Source organism: Neopsephotus bourkii, unplaced genomic scaffold (assembly GCF_033783945.1).
Source record: "Neopsephotus bourkii isolate Nb327-2 ecotype Australia unplaced genomic scaffold, CSIRO-AGI_Nbou_v1 NB_1542, whole genome shotgun sequence".
NCBI lineage: Eukaryota > Metazoa > Chordata > Aves > Psittaciformes > Psittacidae > Neopsephotus > Neopsephotus bourkii.
In genome coordinates this window covers 4,694,715-4,712,768 of record NW_026902018.1, presented here as the reverse complement: position 1 = coordinate 4,712,768, position 18,054 = coordinate 4,694,715, and the positions used below count along the sequence as shown (strand labels likewise).

The 18,054-nt window shown below is 36.5% G+C and overlaps 1 protein-coding gene across 5 annotated transcripts in view; it reads right to left on the bottom strand.

The window, feature by feature from the left end:
- SPECC1L (sperm antigen with calponin homology and coiled-coil domains 1 like) overlaps positions 1 to 18,054 on the bottom strand; it is a 68,736-nt gene that overhangs the window by 15,824 nt on the left and 34,858 nt on the right. For all 5 annotated transcript variants that reach the window (XM_061370679.1, XM_061370681.1, XM_061370680.1 and 2 more), the window contains 5 exons: positions 17,003 to 17,094; positions 11,982 to 12,072; positions 10,011 to 10,094; positions 7,984 to 8,140; positions 4,438 to 4,540 (listed from right to left, as the gene is read on the bottom strand). In XM_061370679.1, coding sequence (XP_061226663.1) covers positions 4,438 to 4,540; positions 7,984 to 8,140; positions 10,011 to 10,094; positions 11,982 to 12,072; positions 17,003 to 17,094 — 527 coding nt within the window. The remainder of the gene's footprint in view (positions 1 to 4,437; positions 4,541 to 7,983; positions 8,141 to 10,010; positions 10,095 to 11,981; positions 12,073 to 17,002; positions 17,095 to 18,054) is intronic.

The following is an 18,054-nucleotide window of genomic DNA, read 5'->3' as shown; positions in this document are numbered from 1 at the left end:
AAAAGCTTTTAAAGACATACACACACAAGAGTATCCATTTAAAAAATTACAAAAATAAAACTACAGAACAACTGCTATCCACACTCCACTGAATCAGGATTCAATGATTCTCAAATCATGGATTTAAGTCGAGGCTATCAGTACTTCTGGCAGCAGGCAAGAATGTAGAAGTATTTCTGCAGTAGATTAAAGAGCAGTCCCAACTACTGCCTCTTCAATCCTAGCTTTTGAAAAGGCAGTAAATGGCAAATACAAACTATCAACCCCTTAAATATTGACTGTTAAAGCTTCTTTCCATCCCAAAGACATGTTACTTTTCAGTTTTGGCACAAAAAAACCCAACAATAAAAGGAGTGATCATACTTGAAAGACCACAATAATAGTTTCAGACATTAACAGGTGAAGCACTTACAGAGATACAGACAGCCTCATAATTTATTCTAAATATTATCATAATTAAGTCTAACTAGTTGACATTTCTCTTGTATTAGAATTCAATCTAAACAGAAAAAGGAAGCATGTCCTTCCTTAACTCAACGATTTTTGGCTAAAGCATCAGAGCTTAAACCAAGGAGAGAAGTGTTTTGGCAGCCCAACTACTTTGATGAATCAACCAGACAGCATCAGGGACATCATGCACACCACGGAGTCATTATTTGAACACAGGCTGACATAAGCACACACTCTTGGCCTCTTTTAGTGCTTTTAAAGAAAAACAATATAATACTTGGAGTAGAATATGATCTTGCTCAGTCTTGTTAGAAATATATGTAAGAACAGGCTTAAAAAAAGGCAACCCAAACCATCTTTTAACTTTAGTTTTGTTATTCAACACTTATTACCTGAGTACAAATGAAACCATTGCTTGATTTCAAGGTGCATTCAGCATAGCATTAGGTATACATACATTCCTATCCGATCACATTGCTCAGTCACTAACAATTTTATTGTTTATTGTTGCCATGTAGATCAAAAGTTTTAAAGTTTTAGTAAGACATGTAGCTTTGGAGGTACAGGAGGTAAAAATTAGGTGGTCTTTCCAGAAAAAAAAGCAGCATTGCATGAATTAGAGGACAGGTAGCACAAGGTCTTCCAGAGTACCTGTAATTAGGAAGCATGGAAAGTGTAGAGAAAGGTTCAAACCCCCTAATTTAGTCTATTCTTGCTGCTATCTTGGAACAACTGAATTTTGGTTTCAGAATTTTGGAAGTGAATTATCTCTCAGAATGCTGACAAAAAATGGAAACTAAATTGAAATACTGCTATAGATAAGAATGGGTAAGGAGGTGCATATCCTGTTTTTTAGTCCCCTTTGTAACATGCAATATGCATGCTCACAACCTTTTTCATATTTTTATTAGTTGCATAGTCAAAATGAAAGTAGCTGAATTCCAGGTAGGGTAAACGCTCCATAACAGCTAGATGGAATTACTTTATGCTTTGAAGGCATCTGGAATTTATGATAGTTTTATGACACTGCACATACTTTAGAGAGCCAGGAGGATTCTATTCTCTCTGGAAAACGCAGCACTTGGCACTGTGCTCTGAATCAGTATGTCAGACCCCGAGCAAATCTAACACATTATCAGATTACAAGTGTTTTGTGCCCGTTCATCTGAACGTTAAAGGTGACTCCTCCTTTATCTAAATGCTTAAAAACCCCACCCTTATCTTAAGAGAGCCACTTTCCTCTTTCATGGCTGAGGGATCTGTTCAGCCCTGAATATAATTACACTCAGTAACTTAGTGACTGCAAGACTGTCTAGACTGAACAGGCTCTAAATGAAAGTTAATACAGAACCTGCCTGCTATTAGTTCTTTAATGACCTTCTGCAGATCACCATTCTCCGCCCTAAGCTTCAAGGAGAAATTCTGCTTGCAAACAACATTCAGACAGCAGGTCTACTAAAAGCAACAATGTAGTAAGCCAGTTTTTTACATCAGGAAGAATTCCTCTTGTTTTCATGGGCTATTTTAACCTTACCCTTTTATTAAGGTACTCTTTAAAAAAATATCAGATTTGGAACACAGTTAAATATTGTTTAACAACTACATTTCAAAAAATCTGCCATTTCCTTCCAAATTTGCTCGAATAAATCAAGTAAACTGCACAATGAAGTCATTCATTATATTTTTTTTAACAGGATTATATATTAGCTTGTTTATCATAGTGCCTTCACAAAAGAGAAAGTGTTAAGACACCTTTAAAAATTGTGCTGTGTGTAACTATGTATTTGTCAGAGGTGGAAATATGAATAGGACACAATTAACAAAAGCACTATTCTCAAACAAAACCCTTCTAAGACTTACTTTTTATTGTTTCCAAGCTATGGTTAAACTTTTCTAGGTCATTTTAGAACTTGTTACAGACTCAATTTGCAAGTATTTTTCCTTTAACCTGTTACATTTGTAAGTAAATAAGTAATAGATAACTGATTTAAACTGGTAACAGGACAGGAATTGGGGACTAGATAGAAACTGGACCTACTGCTATTCCTACAGAGAAAAAGGCTGGGATATTTAGGACTTCTCTGTTCTGTGTGGCTCATGCAGCAGCTCAAAAGACAGTCAGCTGGTCAGTCAGCATGCAGGTAGGTCTAAAAAGCATGTACGAGCTGTGGCTGATGCTAAGGCAAACACAAGTGAACACTGGTATAAAGAAAAGTAGAAGTTACAATGCTGGGAAACGCTGGAAATAAAAGGAAACCGTGGCAGAGTCTAAGACATGAGGAGGAGCTGGAGATAAGAAAAGGTACCCTGTCAATATCTGGGTGACAGGGAAGGAGGAAGAGAGCTTGAGTACCTTAAATAGAATTGAATGAGGAAGGGAGATACTCATTATTCTGATGCTTGCTCACTGCCTGTTGGGTTTGTATCCATGTAGCTTTAACACAAAATTCAAACTAAGTGAAGCTTCGATTAAAAAAAAAGTTAATCCTTATCTGGTATTGATGATATTGCTGAGATGCCAGAAAGCTGGATAAGCACTATTCAGAGTGAATGTAATGCTGGAAATGTCTGAAACATTTGAATACCACTAACATGGTCCTCAGCCAGAACTGAATTTCGGGAGATGCTGAAAATAATCAAATTCAGTACAACACAGAAATGAAAAAAAGCAACTTGTGCCTAAAGCAAAAAACATTCTTCTCCAAAAATTAACTTCATATAACCTGCTGATATTATCTTACTCTTTCAAAAGAAGGCCTGCATTGCCTTCTACAGATGCTGTATGCTATGGTTTCTCAGTAGCAACACAAGCAGAGAACCATATTGCAGCTGTTGACGCAAGTAAAGTAAGCCTCAAAACCTATTTGTCTATTAAGTGTTTGTAAAACTCAAGTGGTTAGAAGCAGCAATCTATAGAAACAAAAGCATGCTCTTGCATGTACACACAACTACAGAATGAAAAGTCTGGAATACTTTCTTTTAGAGATAAGGAAGCTGTCAAAGTCATCTTTCGTTTCAAGACAATATGGGAAAATATTTTTGCATTTAGTTTTAGAGGCTTTATAAAGAAATATAACATCCTGCCTTTTTTAAAATGTGGGGAAGGAGAAAAGCTCTTTCCACAAAGCAGCTTATCCTCAGAAATAGCACAGTTTAGAGCTAGACGTGCCACAGGAAAAGGGGGGAGGGCTTATATCACAAGCCTGTCCATTGTACTGAAAGACGACTTTTCCTATGGATGGGCGATCATCCTGTTATGTGGCTTTCCACTTCCTCCTGCATTGTGAGTCTCAAGTCATGGAAAGAGTAAAGTTCTTAAACTGAGGATTGTGTTGGGAACTCCAAACACTTTCAATACAAGTTAACCAAACAAATACATCATGGTCAGACTATTAACATCCTGGTTTAGTTCGCTGAAGCCACTATTCTTTGGAAAAAATAATGTAATCAGGAGAGCTCTGGATAGTTATCTTGGTAGTTCTTTTGGCTTCTTATAACTACAGTAGAAAGCCAAGTTCAAAATGTAAGACAATGAAACCATCAGGAAACAAACTGTCCCCAAATAGAGGCTAAATGGGAGCACACTGAAAGATTAAAAACAGCCCAAGCTATAAAAAAATATCTCTGAAATCCAAGCAGTGGTACTCTAACTGCATGTGGGAAACATTAATTTAAACCTTGAGTTGCTAAAGGTTCAGTTACAGTTTAAAAAGAGCAATCTGTAAAAGGCTGGTTTACAGTTCCTCAGTAAGAGGTCAGCTGCCCCCTTAAGAAACAAGCTATTATCAACTTGGAGCAAAGTGACTAAAGAGCTATTAATGTTAGTTAGGTTAGGACTCGTAGCATGTGTTCCAAGAAGAGAGTACAGTACATACCAGTGCCATTGCAATCTATGCAGTCAACTGTGGAGCAGCCAGGTTTATGCCACTGGCAGATTCTAATGTGTTGCAGCTACAAGTATGCTACATTAAACAGCTCTACAGTTACCTGATACCCTTCTGTTTTTTTCTGGCACCACTTCAGCAAGGCGTTTCTCTTGGATCCTCCATATTCCCTTGCTAGGGCAGACAAGGGATCTTTCCTCTCTTCCCTAGGAACAAGGCAGAAGTGGAAATTAAGAGCTTGTACTGTATCTTTTGCAACAGAAATATATATTCTAAAAGCTTTTTTTTTTTTTTAAAAAAGGACAAATACAGTGAAAGTAGCAGAGTACATTACTGACCGAAAAACAGAATACACAGGAATACCTGCAGACTTGAGAGTTATTTTGGAGTAATCCTCTAGCAAATTATGTTTCTTTTTCCTTTAAACATTTTTTCCCAGGTGTTTCAACCCCAATGATACTTTTTCTGAATCCAGAAAACAAATCTCACAACACAGTAAGTTCCAGCTTGAACCATTAAGCTAACTCAAGTGACTTTATTTTGTATTTAGAAAGAGAATAAACTGATGCTATCTCTTTTGCATATTATGGCTGACTACAAATGTCACCTTGAAACAAGCTTGCATATTAGCAGCACGGTGCTATTAACAGAACATTTGCCTGGGATTTGGAGTTCTCCAAGAAGAGGAGAGAGATCTGATTAGGCTGATCTGCCATTTGCTATCCCAGCACAATAAAAGCTATCAGCTCATTTCACTTCCAGTCTGCTAAGCTATCTTAAGTAATTTTTTTCTCTAAGGAAAAACTGGGGAAGAAAAGAACAATCATATCTGATTTGGCAATTTTTAACATGAATCTTACAATATAAGCATCTCTTTACCAGGCTTCAGAAATAAGTGCTTAGATTAAAAAATATATATTATAAAAATTAATACTTTTGTAGTGGCCTAGTCACATGATTCAGTATTTCTATACTCTACTGAACAGTCTTTAACAAAAAGACTAGGTATTACACCACTATGAAGCTCAGTTACAGGGCATAAAGTGTGCCAGCATTTGTCCTTATTTTAAATAAGTTCCATTTGGAAAATTCAAATGAGACAGCCATCAGTGAATCCATACAGCAAAGACTTCCTGCCATCTTCTGAAGAGCTCCATGCAGATGTGAGAATCTCACAACATCCACAAAGATGATACCCTATGCTACTCCTTTTGACTGTTTCCAAAAGGATACACATTCACTCTTAAATCCTCAACTCTTTGTTCTTTACAACCCACTTGGTGACTGGAAAGACGGCTGGAATGTGGAAATACATAGCCTATTCAGTGGATTCTCTGTTGTAGATTTAGAGGTAAGCAATTCTCTGGGTCCTGCTAGGGAAAAAGAAAGCATCCACGGAATGTGGATTTCTTCATGCATGTGTGTTGCTAGCAGAACACCAGAGACTGTTCACTTATCAACATCTGTTACTATGCATAAAGGAAGAGAACATGTACCAACATACAACAAAACATTATCGGGCACTAATCTTAAGTATATGTACTGCAATTTGTTTAGCTTTCTGCCCTGAAATACGGATGGCAACATCTCAAAGTTGCTTAGAGATAAAATTTGAAACATCCATGAAAATATATGCACAGCAGAACAATAAACAGGAAACAGTAAGTGCCCTTAAGCATGTAAGATAGCAGTATGAGCCTTCAAACCTAACTACTAATCTCAGAGAGAGTTAACATGACAAAGAATTTGCTACTTGTGTATTTTAAATGTGAAATAACTTATCTGCATTGGTTACTATATCTACCACACAACTAGAATAATGCTTCAAGATTCTGTACTTCAGCTCTTAAATCAGTATATTTTTCAACAACCCAAATGTGTACTTTTTTCATTGGTGATTGAGAAAAAATAACAATGAGATCCCATATTCAATCTACAGTGAAGATTATCCAACACTATGAGAACTTTAGAACAGAGACTGGGGACAACATAGGAGAACCCAAATTAAAAGCTCCCTCTTTATGCTAAACATACTGTTTAGACATGATGGAGCTGCACAGCCTGTTCTCAAATTCCAGTAAGAGCACATGGTTTATATCAGGTTCTCACAGTTATGAAAACACTGCTGAGAAAAATAAATTAATGTAAGTTGTATGGAGATAATGAGAAATGGTTTGACATATAAATCTTACAAGTTAGTGTATTAGGTCAACTGTATTCCAAATCAAAGAGCCAATGACATTTCAAGTAGAACAGGGAACAGCAAACTGCAAGCATTTGTTTTAGTGAACTATTGCAATAACTGTTTAATTTACAGCATCTTTAAGAAAAAGGTAGGGGGGAAAAAAGAGAAGATCACATAACACATCAAAGTCCAGCACAGACGTTCTAAGGATGGTTACACAGAGTGTGTGGGCATCACTGCACACCCACTGCTGCAGATTCCTCTGCTAAGGCTTCTAGCAGTGCTTAGGATGGCAGCCAATGTTGAACAGCTTAGTAACAATATCATAATTATAACTGTACAATTTTGCCATGAAATGCCACACTATTTGCTACAGTCTGCAGACTGCCATCAACGCAATTTTATACATTCTAAGTTCAGCGTCATACACAGGTAGTTTAGTCTTTTTTTTTTCCATTTATAGATGTACTCAGCCTAAATTTAGGTGCTACCACACAAGATTAATTGCTGCTGGTGAAGTAGCCACAGATCTAAATTCAATTTGTGCCCAGTGAAAAGAAAGCAGCACTGAGACATGTCTCAGCTCATCTCATGGAAATCATTTTAAACAGCATGCACAGCTGTAAATAACTTTACAATTGTATAATCTAATTGCTGCATATTGCAAATGTCTCAGAACATTAAAGGTTTAATATTTCTGCTGTACACAAGCTTTGTCAGGAAGCTCTGTGTGAAATGGTCTTGAGAAAGTAATTTAACTTTTGTCTGCCAGTTTATCTACGAAGCAGGGCTAAGTACATACGTCACTTGCATAACAGGGAGGCTTAAATACTTTGAAGTCCTTTGATTGATAAGACTACAGATAGGAAAAGTTTTAAATTTATCACAGATGTATCTTTTTATCTTATTAATGAAAGGGGGTTGCCTGGCCATTTGTTACTTAGACTTGCATTATGATTTCATCTGTGAGACAAATAAACCAGAGCCTCAGAAACCCATGGCTATTCAGAAGATTAGTGTTTTGAGTGTCTGGAATTGAGACCTAATCATGCTACTTTCTGTCTTCAGCTGTGATTACAACAGGTAAGGTTTATCATATGGTCTCCCTGGGTTCATGCAACTCTGAAACATTTGTTCAACATGCTGTAAGCTTATTCCTTGAATTTGGCCTCATGGTATTTTTGAACTGATAAGTGACTCGCCTTACCTTGGTTTTGTAGTGCAGCATAAAGTTTTGGTATTAAACTTAGAAGCTCTCTAACATCTAACTTCTGGTCTAAATTTTAAAACATACATTGAGCTGCAGAAAACACCTTCTGAAGCTCTCAAAGATTACTGAAGATCATTATTGTAGGGATGGCAGTAAAGTCTGCAGTCCTAGTGCCAATATTATATACTACATGTATGCAGAGAGAGAGCTGTGAAATTAACACATTTCAGTGCACCACAAAAAGCAGTTCTTACCTTATTCGACTTCTGGTTGTAGGGGTGACTGATGCTGTGGGAGAAGATGAGAGTGACAGTTGTGGTGAGGTGGTACCCATTGCCATGAGAGATGCTGGAGATGCTCCATCAGGTGCACTGATATCCCGCTTGATTTCTTCACTACTTCTTCGAGAGACTAAGTAGGAAAATGCCCATAGATTTATCATTTCCAAATGTTAAAACTTTCAAACATATTCTCACTCTCTGACAAGCGTTAGTTCAGAAATGATGCATAGAAACCTATAGCCAATACTATGCTTCAACATTTTTCTGGGTACTTTCCACTTCAGAAATACAAAGGTGCTACCAACATTTATGAGCAGGCCTGTATCTTGAAGCAAAGACAATCTGATGAATGTATCTTAATGCAATATTGCTAATTCCATTTGAAGGCTTTTATGAATAAGAAGGGATTTTAACACCATTTTCTCTAGTCTGTGTGTTTATGTTACTAAGCTTGAACTAGCTAAAAAAAAGAAACCCCAAAGCAAAACAGTTGAGAGAGGACAGATGAGCTATTTCCACTTCATTTTAATCAGGAGCTGGCATGTATGTGATGCTCTGTACATTAATTAAACATCATCCATGAGCATACTAAAGATTGACCTGAGGCTACTCGGCCACATTCTACAGAGCTTGCTTCATTTCAAAGAATGAACAAGATTTCTTTTGTATGAAAGCACAAGCATTACACTCTGCAAAATGGATTTTGGAATGGTGTTATTTTTTCTACATGGAAGAGTTTCCAGTTAAAAGCATGAGGTTTGCCTTTGATACCTAAAAAGTCATCACTGTTTATACTTGGGCAAATCAAAAATACAATTCTCCATATATATATATATGTGTGTGTGTGTGTGTGTGTATATATATACACACATGTGTGTGTGTATATCTGAGAGATTTATTTTCTAATGACTTAGAGCAAGTAATTAATTTATTAATACCAGACACAAGAATATGCAGAAAAAACACTTTTGGGTGGATTTTTTTGTTTGACACTTTTTTAGGACAAATCAACATTATTATAAACACATTTTCTTCTTAAAATCATTTGCATAAATATAGGTGTTTTTAAAAAGTATTTCTCTCCAATTACTTCTGCCTAGTTCTTAAAAAGTGTCATTTTCACAGCATCACACTATTTGTGCTATAAATCTTACAGATCCATTTTTAGAAGTCCCTGCTGATACCAAGATGCCAGTTTGATAGTAAACTAACACTGTACCTAAACTTCTAATTAGCAAGTCTGTACTTTAAAAACCCAAAGTTAAAATCAAATGTGCAGCAACCACTCTGAGTAACACTGAAGGATATTGGTGGATGATGTCAGTCACAAAATGGACTATTTTAAAATGATTCACTGCAATGGGTACAATTTTTGCTAAGTAATATGCAAAACATTTATATACATTAGATAATGTAGAATGACATATCTGTTACCTAGAAAGAACAACTGTCCTATTTTAAGCCACTGACAATAATTCTTTACACAAATAAAAATAGAATGGCCTAATTGGAGAAGGATAACATGCTTCTTTGCCTCACTGAATTAAAAAATAATGCTACATCCAAGCAAAGAAAAGCAACAGCCAGGAAGTTTCTTTCCTCACATATACCTTGTAAACCTGAACTGTCTGTAATACAAAGAAAGATGACACAGAAGTCAACTGTTACATGCATGATTCATACATGCATGTATACATCTGGTATGTTGGTGGACGTCTGTATATGCAACAGTAAGTACACTAGATGAGCGATTAAAATTCTCTTCAGTTCCACCTGATGCAGTAAAACAACATATTATTTTACAAGTGGACTTCAGTTTCTTTCCTCAAATACTTCAATCAAAAACTTGAACACTGAAAAATAAGCTATAGAGTTTTCTTGACAAGAGCTTGATAGTCTGAAGACCAAAGCTCTCTCTTGACAAAGTAAAGTAGATCTGCAAGTGTATTTTGAGATAAGAGTTCCTAATTTTACTACTCATCTAAAAAACGTGATATTACCAGAAATAGATTTGGCACTTTCCATAGCAGGTACTCTTGGCAAAGATGCTGGCCTGCTGGTAGAGGTTGTTCTCAGCAAATGTTCTGGACAAAGAAGAAGAAAACAGCATTAACAAAGACTCCAGTTAAATTTAAGACATTTAGGTATATGTCATTAATACTTTCTACCAGTGCCTGAGCTTGGCTCTTTTACTGAAAGCAACTGACTATATCTGTATAAAAGAGAAGGCCTAAATTTGCTCATTACCAATGAAGCTCACTATGAATACATCCCTTCTTAATCCTTTTTCCCTAAGGCCTCTTAATAATCCACTCGCCCTGGTCTATGAAAAATTAACTGCTAAACTGAAAGGCTAAGCAAGGAATCCCCATTTAGTACACAGCCAAAAATATTCAATATGCAATGAGGATTGTACCCCATGTGGTTCTTTTTCCTTTGGTTTGTTGAAAGTTAGTTTGGGGGTATTGGAGTTTTTATTTTTTAAATAAAATCATGTCCTTTCTTTTCTTCTTTTCCTGCAAGCATTGGAGTCTAAAAGATACCTTTAAATACTGTAGGGAAAGACGAGTTCTGCCTATTGCCAGTAAGTAAAATCAAACTATAACAAAATTCATTTCTGTAGCATTAAATCAAAGCTATTTCCTATTATTGAAGAAATATTCCTTCAAATAAAACCTTTAGATTGTAAACAAAAAGTCTACATACTCCTATGTAGAAACACTTGGAAGGCAGTCATCTAAATACAAAAAAAACTCATAAAAATGAAGAATCAGGATTAAAAAATAGTGAAATCCCATTCAATAGTTGAAAATGTGACATAAAAAGCTACAAAATACCTTGATACAAAGATGCTTAAAAAATATAAACTGTTGTAAACAGAAATTCTTCCTGGCAAAGTGTACTGGAATGCAGTCCTGCTCTTGCATTAACTGGCTATAATGGAAACAGAGCTACTATGTAAAGCATACTACTCATTTTGTCTAAGCTGATATCTACCCATGAACTCTGTAACAGTTAAAGAACACTAAACTATCTTCTTGGAAAGGCATTTCAATATTCCTAAAAATATCCAAGTTTCTAAAATTAAAACTCCAGCTGCATTGTACAAATAACCTCAATATGCATTTAACAAAAGCAAGAAGGAAATCTGGCACATACAGACTATTATGAAGTGCTACAAAAAAAACCAAAGCACCAAAAACAAAACACCCAACCCTTTAGAAAGCATCAGACCCCGGGAATACCAAACTGAGAGGAAATATTCAGCCTGGAGTCATATGGGGATTATCTTGAGAAACATCTACACGAAAAAAACCCACCCCTAAAGCAGGCATAAATCAGAGAGCTGCACCCAACAGATGATAGCCATTCATTCTCACAGGAAGAGCACATTGTGAACAGTGTTATGAGAGACAAAACAAAGTTTGCAGAACAGGGAAATATTGGGAAACAGATAAATCAACACTCAATTCCATTCAATTTTTCAATTGGCTCATGAAGATTCAATACTTAATAAGTTTATACTTCGTTATTCACATGCAGTGCCAACCATCATCCTTGTTTCATTCCTGGGGGGAAAGAAAACCCAAACACAAAACCCACAACCACACAATACATAATGTAACCCCAAAGTGTGTATTTTTAATAACTGGAAGACAGCTGCAAGACATGTCCCTGAAATCACCTTATCTTGATTTTGCAAGTGATTTCAGTTTATGCACACATTAAAAACTGTCAGAATGATGTCGAGTTATCAGCACGGAATCATGGCTTTGTTGAAAATTCATAAAAGCATCTTTATGAAATGCCACCATGTGTGATGAAACACAAGTAATAACTTGAATGTGAGATATCATATGAAAATATTTTGATACTAAAAAGCATATGATAATGCTTTAGATAACAAACAATATAAAATAAATATTAATAGCATTGTTAAGAGCAAAATTGGAAGGAATTTGGATAAATACCTTGAACAGGTATTTCAGCATAGCTTGGTCTTTTGTCTGTCAGCGTAGCAAGGGGTTTTGAAGCTGAGATTGGTCCACTTATAGAATGCCTCTGAAATGGAAAAATACTTGTGTCAAACATAATTTGAAGGTAAAAAAGCAAATACGGAATTGCAGCATCAGTTTCAGAAATCAGATATGACATTATTAGTGAACTAAAAGACCTAGAATAATAAAGGAACCTTTAAAAATAACTTAGTAAATAAAGATGTGTCCACTTTACCAGTTGCTTTTGCCATACACTCACTGTGCATTGACACTGTTAACATTTGATTTTTTAAACTGAAAGCTGGTCCACAAACCAATGTTGCAAATTAAGGTTGCAAATTCTCTTGTGGTTTCTGTGTTGATTTTCACCTTCATTTCTGTTTCGTTTATGCAAACCTGTTCTAGTTAAACCTGATATGTTCAAACTAATACAACCCCCTATAATGCAGCCAAGATTTTAGTGTTTGATTTGTGTTACTAACTTAGACCTTTACTTTGAGCCTTTTCCTGGAAAATCAGCATAATGGTATGTTGGGTATACACCAAAGTCCCCTTTGCTAAGAAAAACCCTAGTGAAAAAATGACTTTTAAAGTTATTTTTACTATTTACTATTATTTTACTGATTAGAACATAAACAGCTTTTGTTACCACCTATTTGAGATGCTCTGTGAACAACTGCAGAGAGACGTGAAGTATTTGTCGAATGTGTAAGAAAATACAAATATAATTATTTTTTCTTTCCCAGGTCACTTTAATTTCTGTTCTGCTCTACACAGGCTACAAAGTGAATTTTGTCTTCTCAAGTTTTATGTAAAATACCTAGCAATGCGAGGCTGCTGGCAGGTTAAAGTACAAGGACCTGATCACAGATGTGTTAAATCTTGCACACAGAAATTTAATAACCACTGGATAGCACTGAAATAAGCATTTGTGTCACACAAATTAACTGTAGAATGCAGTAATTACCCTTACAGTTACTGAAACTCTTAGGCACTTGCTGAAGACTCTGGGAAGACCATCTGGGAAGAGTCTATTGCAAATTACAGTACATTCATACCCTGTCCTTTCTATTAGGCTCCAATATTTAACCAAAATCAGCTCCGTAATTTGTTTATCCTGAAAACTCTTTCTGCTTTCCATCTGCTCAAGGATTAAATGAGACGTTTAAATGAGCCTTATCTTCATTAGATAATAAAGGTCAGATGTTTCTCACACCGAATCATGTAGGCAAGACAGACAAATTCAAAACTGTGACTAAAAAATGTTAGCGGTATATACTTTGCAGCATCATGTAGCACAGGCAGGATTACAGGACTACTTATTCATTATATATAGTTGAACTAGAGTTATGCTCTTGTGCTAGAAATCAGATCAAGAAAACAACTGCCAGCGTATAGCATAAAGAATTTCCTCGCTCTATGTATCTATAAATGTGCAGGTTAAAGTGACTGGATTGTGAGCCATGCATAGAAGAGCCTACAACAGCTTCCCATAGGAGCTGGTATTTCAAACTTGCATTATACCTTTAAAGTTCACTTTACCCACTTGGGATTTTGAATAAAGGACAAGGACTGTACAAAAATGAGAGTCATTTTGTTCCAGCTCCTCAAGGAAACAGCAGGTAGATCATGAGATTAAAAGAAAAAGATTTCATTTTGGTTAGCTTTGGGATTGTCATTACAAAGACAAGGCAGTATGGAACTTCAGCCAGGACCCAAAGGTGTGTACAACAGAGCAGGCACAGTGCTGGCCAACCATATATTTTTATCACTCAGATCAGTTTCCAGATATCACTTGAAAACAAACACCCTTTATGGATATTGTCAGAAAATGGTTGTACTGCTCAACTGATAACTTGCTGTGTACAGGTCTTGTCTCCCTGTTACAAAACAGTTTGCCTTTTTGCTCCTGTTGACATGGCAGACAGAGCTTACTTTCACTACTGCTAGTTCCTTATTACATATCTTACAACTACCAGTAGTAATGTCATGACTAATACACTGCAAATTAGAGGAAAATGAACCAGCTAATGCTTATCTAGTTCCACTGGGCATCATCTATCTGGTAGTAAAGCACAAGTCTCTTGAAGAATAATTTTCCCTGAAACGTTATACAAATGTTAAAAACTCTTCTGCTTGACTGAGCTTTTGGCAAATTTGCAGATTAGCCATTCTTCATTTCACCTACAAAACAAACCACCCCTGAGGTGCAATCGAGCAAGTATGGATCCTACCAATCCCTTTATAAATACCTTTTCTCCTTCAACTAGAAACATGCTCTAAAACTCAGCTGCTAACTACCATTTGTCCTCTATAATAGCATTCAAACTCCTCAGCACTAAATAAAAGGATCAAAAGTTTGGAGGAATCGCATGCTTTTGAGGCTACTCATGGAGGCTACACATCACACAGAAATTACTAAAGATGCCCTGCAATCTGTGATCCTCTTGTTCATCCTACATTGAAATCTAGCAGAAGAAAATGCTAGAAAATTTATGAACCAGTTCTGATGTGAGCAATTTTCTTCACACATCGCAGTTAAGTAAAATGTTTCCACACAGCAGTCTTTGTATAATGCAATTACAGTAAGAGATAAAGATGCTAAGATAACCAGTAATTACTTTCTCACAGCCATTCCTAGTCTGAAGATAAACTTTCTGCTAACTACTTATGACCTTCCAGATTGCATTTTTTTATGTGTATGATGAGTAACAACTCTAGAAAAGGAACCAGCACACACGTGAGACAATGGAGAACAAACATCTGCCATTGCACTCACACATGGCAACTTCAGAACAAACATGGTTATTCACGTATTAAATAGCGAAGATGTGGAAACCTCTGACACCAAACTGCTTTGAGTCTGAAAGTTTATATGCTCAAAGCAAAGCAGAACATTCATGATGATGAGTAAATCTGAAACCACAGCTACTTCAGAGGGTCCTCCAGCAACGAAACAGGAAAAAAAAGTACTTAGGGAAAACAACAGACATGCTTCCTTTCCTTACATTCCTCCCTAGGCATCTGCTTTGGTCACTCTCAGTGGCATACCAGACCAGCTAAGCTTTGGGCTAACCTAGCAGGGTTGTTTTTATAGTCTGAAGAGCATTCTCTTCATACCTGTCTTCCTAAACTGTTTTGCAGCATTGCTAAGCGCTGTGGTAAATAACAGCTATGTTCCACTGTGGGCTTGGACCTGAAGCCAGTTTTGTTTGCTGGTTTTCAGTTGCAAAAATGTCTACTAGAATGTATCTCCTTAAACATAACTCACACAGTGATGACTTAGCAAAGTCTTGCTTTTCAATTGCAAAAGAGCAAAAAACAACAGATGAAAAATTACACAGAACACAAAACCCCCAAGGTAGTAATATGAAAACAAAGAAAAAGAAAAGATAATGAAAATTGGTTTTGAACTGAAACCCCTTCTCTGTTAACAGGAAGTAGTCTTTAAATCAATTTACATAATTGAGGTCACTAAACCTATTTGCCTTCTGGATAATTACAGATACTTTCAAGAAAACCACCTACCTTCAAAAAGACAATAGAAGCTGTTTTCATTTACAGGCCCTCCCCTTTGTTTTTCAGGCAATGTTTGCCACTAATGAGTATCCAGCTGTTAATGACTTGGTTCTATACCAGAAGTTCAATTCAATATTCAAGTAATTCTGGCAGATCAAGAACATCAAAGAACTGTAAACTGGAGCAGGTTTGCAGTATTCTAAAGGATTATTTTGGATCATGGTTAACTTACAGGTAAATAAAGTGAAATAAGCCTTAGGCTTCACCAAAAAAGTCTTTTGTCTGCCAAAGCTCTGGCCTAGCCTTTTAGAACATGACAGTAAGTCTGCCTCTTCCTAAAAGAGCACAGAAATAAATAGAAATATAAAGACAGATCAGTAGGAACAAAGCATCTGTCAGAGAACTTGTCACATTCAGCTACTTTAGAAAACTGCTGTCAAGAGTGACTGAGCCACAGAAGTAGCAGAAGCTCTCACAAAAACATTTATTTTTTTTCTCTGTTTTGAGGCTATCCATTTGTTTCATGGAATTCACTCTCAAAGTAATAAAAGCTGCACTAGTCTGAGCACAGGAGAACAGTCTGCTCCAGGTATACTAAAAGCTTCTATGGATGTAAATTACTCAGTTCACACAGAGGGGATTTATTACCAAAACATTACGCTGACCTACGGTAAAAATTAAGTTCTGGTACTTCTGGTAAGCAGTATCTTGAAAGCAACAGGAGAATTAGTAATAGTAAAAGAATAAAATACGTAGTAGGTTCTTAGATTTTTTTCTTTGTGAATCTGGTCCCATCTGCTTTGTCCTGAAACTCATTGGCTTTTGCCAAATCTCACTTCATGCGGGTAGTGAGATAATAAAACCAGCAACGATCTATAAAGCTGAGCATGATAGTGCTGATGATGCAGTCTTACTGTACGTAAGCTCCTTTAGCAGCTGAACCAATGGACAAAGCTATAGAGGGGACAGGACAAAATACACAGTACAATCACCAACTTGACAAACTTCACTCAGTACAAAATGAACAAAGACAATTAATTCAGTTATTTCGTTCTTCTCTGGTCAGGTCTGATATTGAAAGCACATGCAACATGGGATACATTTATACTGATGGCTGGTGACAGATTCTATGCAGATCCCAGTTCATGGCCTGAAGGGGGATTACTGCTGTTTCCGTGCCAGGCGCAGGACTAAGAATTGACAAATAGCAACTCTAAGGAATGCCGATAAAGTTTTCCTCCCATGCTTCTCAGTAGCACAGAATAGTGATGGTTGGGAATATTTAACAAGAACTTCCAAATTATGCCAAATCTTCTATTTACAAGACTGTTCTCAGTGAAACACTCCTGTTAGATGGAACATTTTAGTAACTACTTCCTCGAGGCAACATTTCCCCAGTATTTGTATACTACCACTCGCAGTTTCGCATGCTCTTCTTTACAAAGAAGGATTAAGTGCAGTCATAAAACACATACCTGCATAGGGGATACAGCAGCAGCTGGGGGAGTTTTCATGGGACTTGGGCTCAGGGGAGTGCGAGGAATTGTGGCAGTAGCAGGGCTTGGAACTAGTATGAACACAGAAAGGAAGCCATCATGAGCATTGCGCTGTTTTGCAGTGAAACAGGAGATTGGCTGTTGTAGTGAACTCGCTTTGTACTTTACATTACTAGTTATACCAGATGACATTTTTCAGAATTTCAATTAGTAACTGACTGCAAAATCATTTAAATGTATGCCTACACATTTACTCCTCTGTAATTACATTCATTTTCTGTCTTGAATATATCACCCACAGTTAAAGCATAAGTTTACTGGGGGTGGACAAGGCTAAGGTGAAGGATATTATTACCCTGGCAGATGTAAATGATGGCATCATTAGTTCTCTGATCTTCAGATAATTAAAGAAATTGTATCAGGTTCCTGGGTCTGCCAGTAAGACAAGAAAGATAACCTGTATCACCTGCTTCTCCTTTCTGGTTTCCAATCAAAGGTCACAGGTACTAGATATTATATCCCTGAAATTTTGGGATTAAACAAATAACAAATTTAGAAATGTATGAAAGCAGATAAATACTGAATTGGTGAATCAGTCACCTGATTATTTAACAGCATGTTTAGACATGAATGCTGAGGAATAAGGCAGACACTAGCTTGAAATAAAAGATTCAAAAGAAGGAAGAAGGGATTTATCGTTTTACCATCTAACTCTGTCAGGAAAGCACCTTTATCCAACAGCAGATTGGAAAAAACCCTTCTAAATTAACACTAGCAACGTAAAAAACTATAAATGCCTATGAAGAAAGAGAACAAGCGCAGAAATAGAAACACGCACAGAATCAGCAAATAATATCGAGATGCTTCTATACCTTAACCAATTCTCAGGTTATACGCAATTAAAAGTAGATTTGCCATGCACAGTACAGTGCTGTAAGTCTCTCTGGTAAAACAGCCTACTTCAGGCCAAGCCTTTTTACATAAGAGACCCACAGCGACATTACTGTAAGTGAAATTCAAACCCCAAAGAC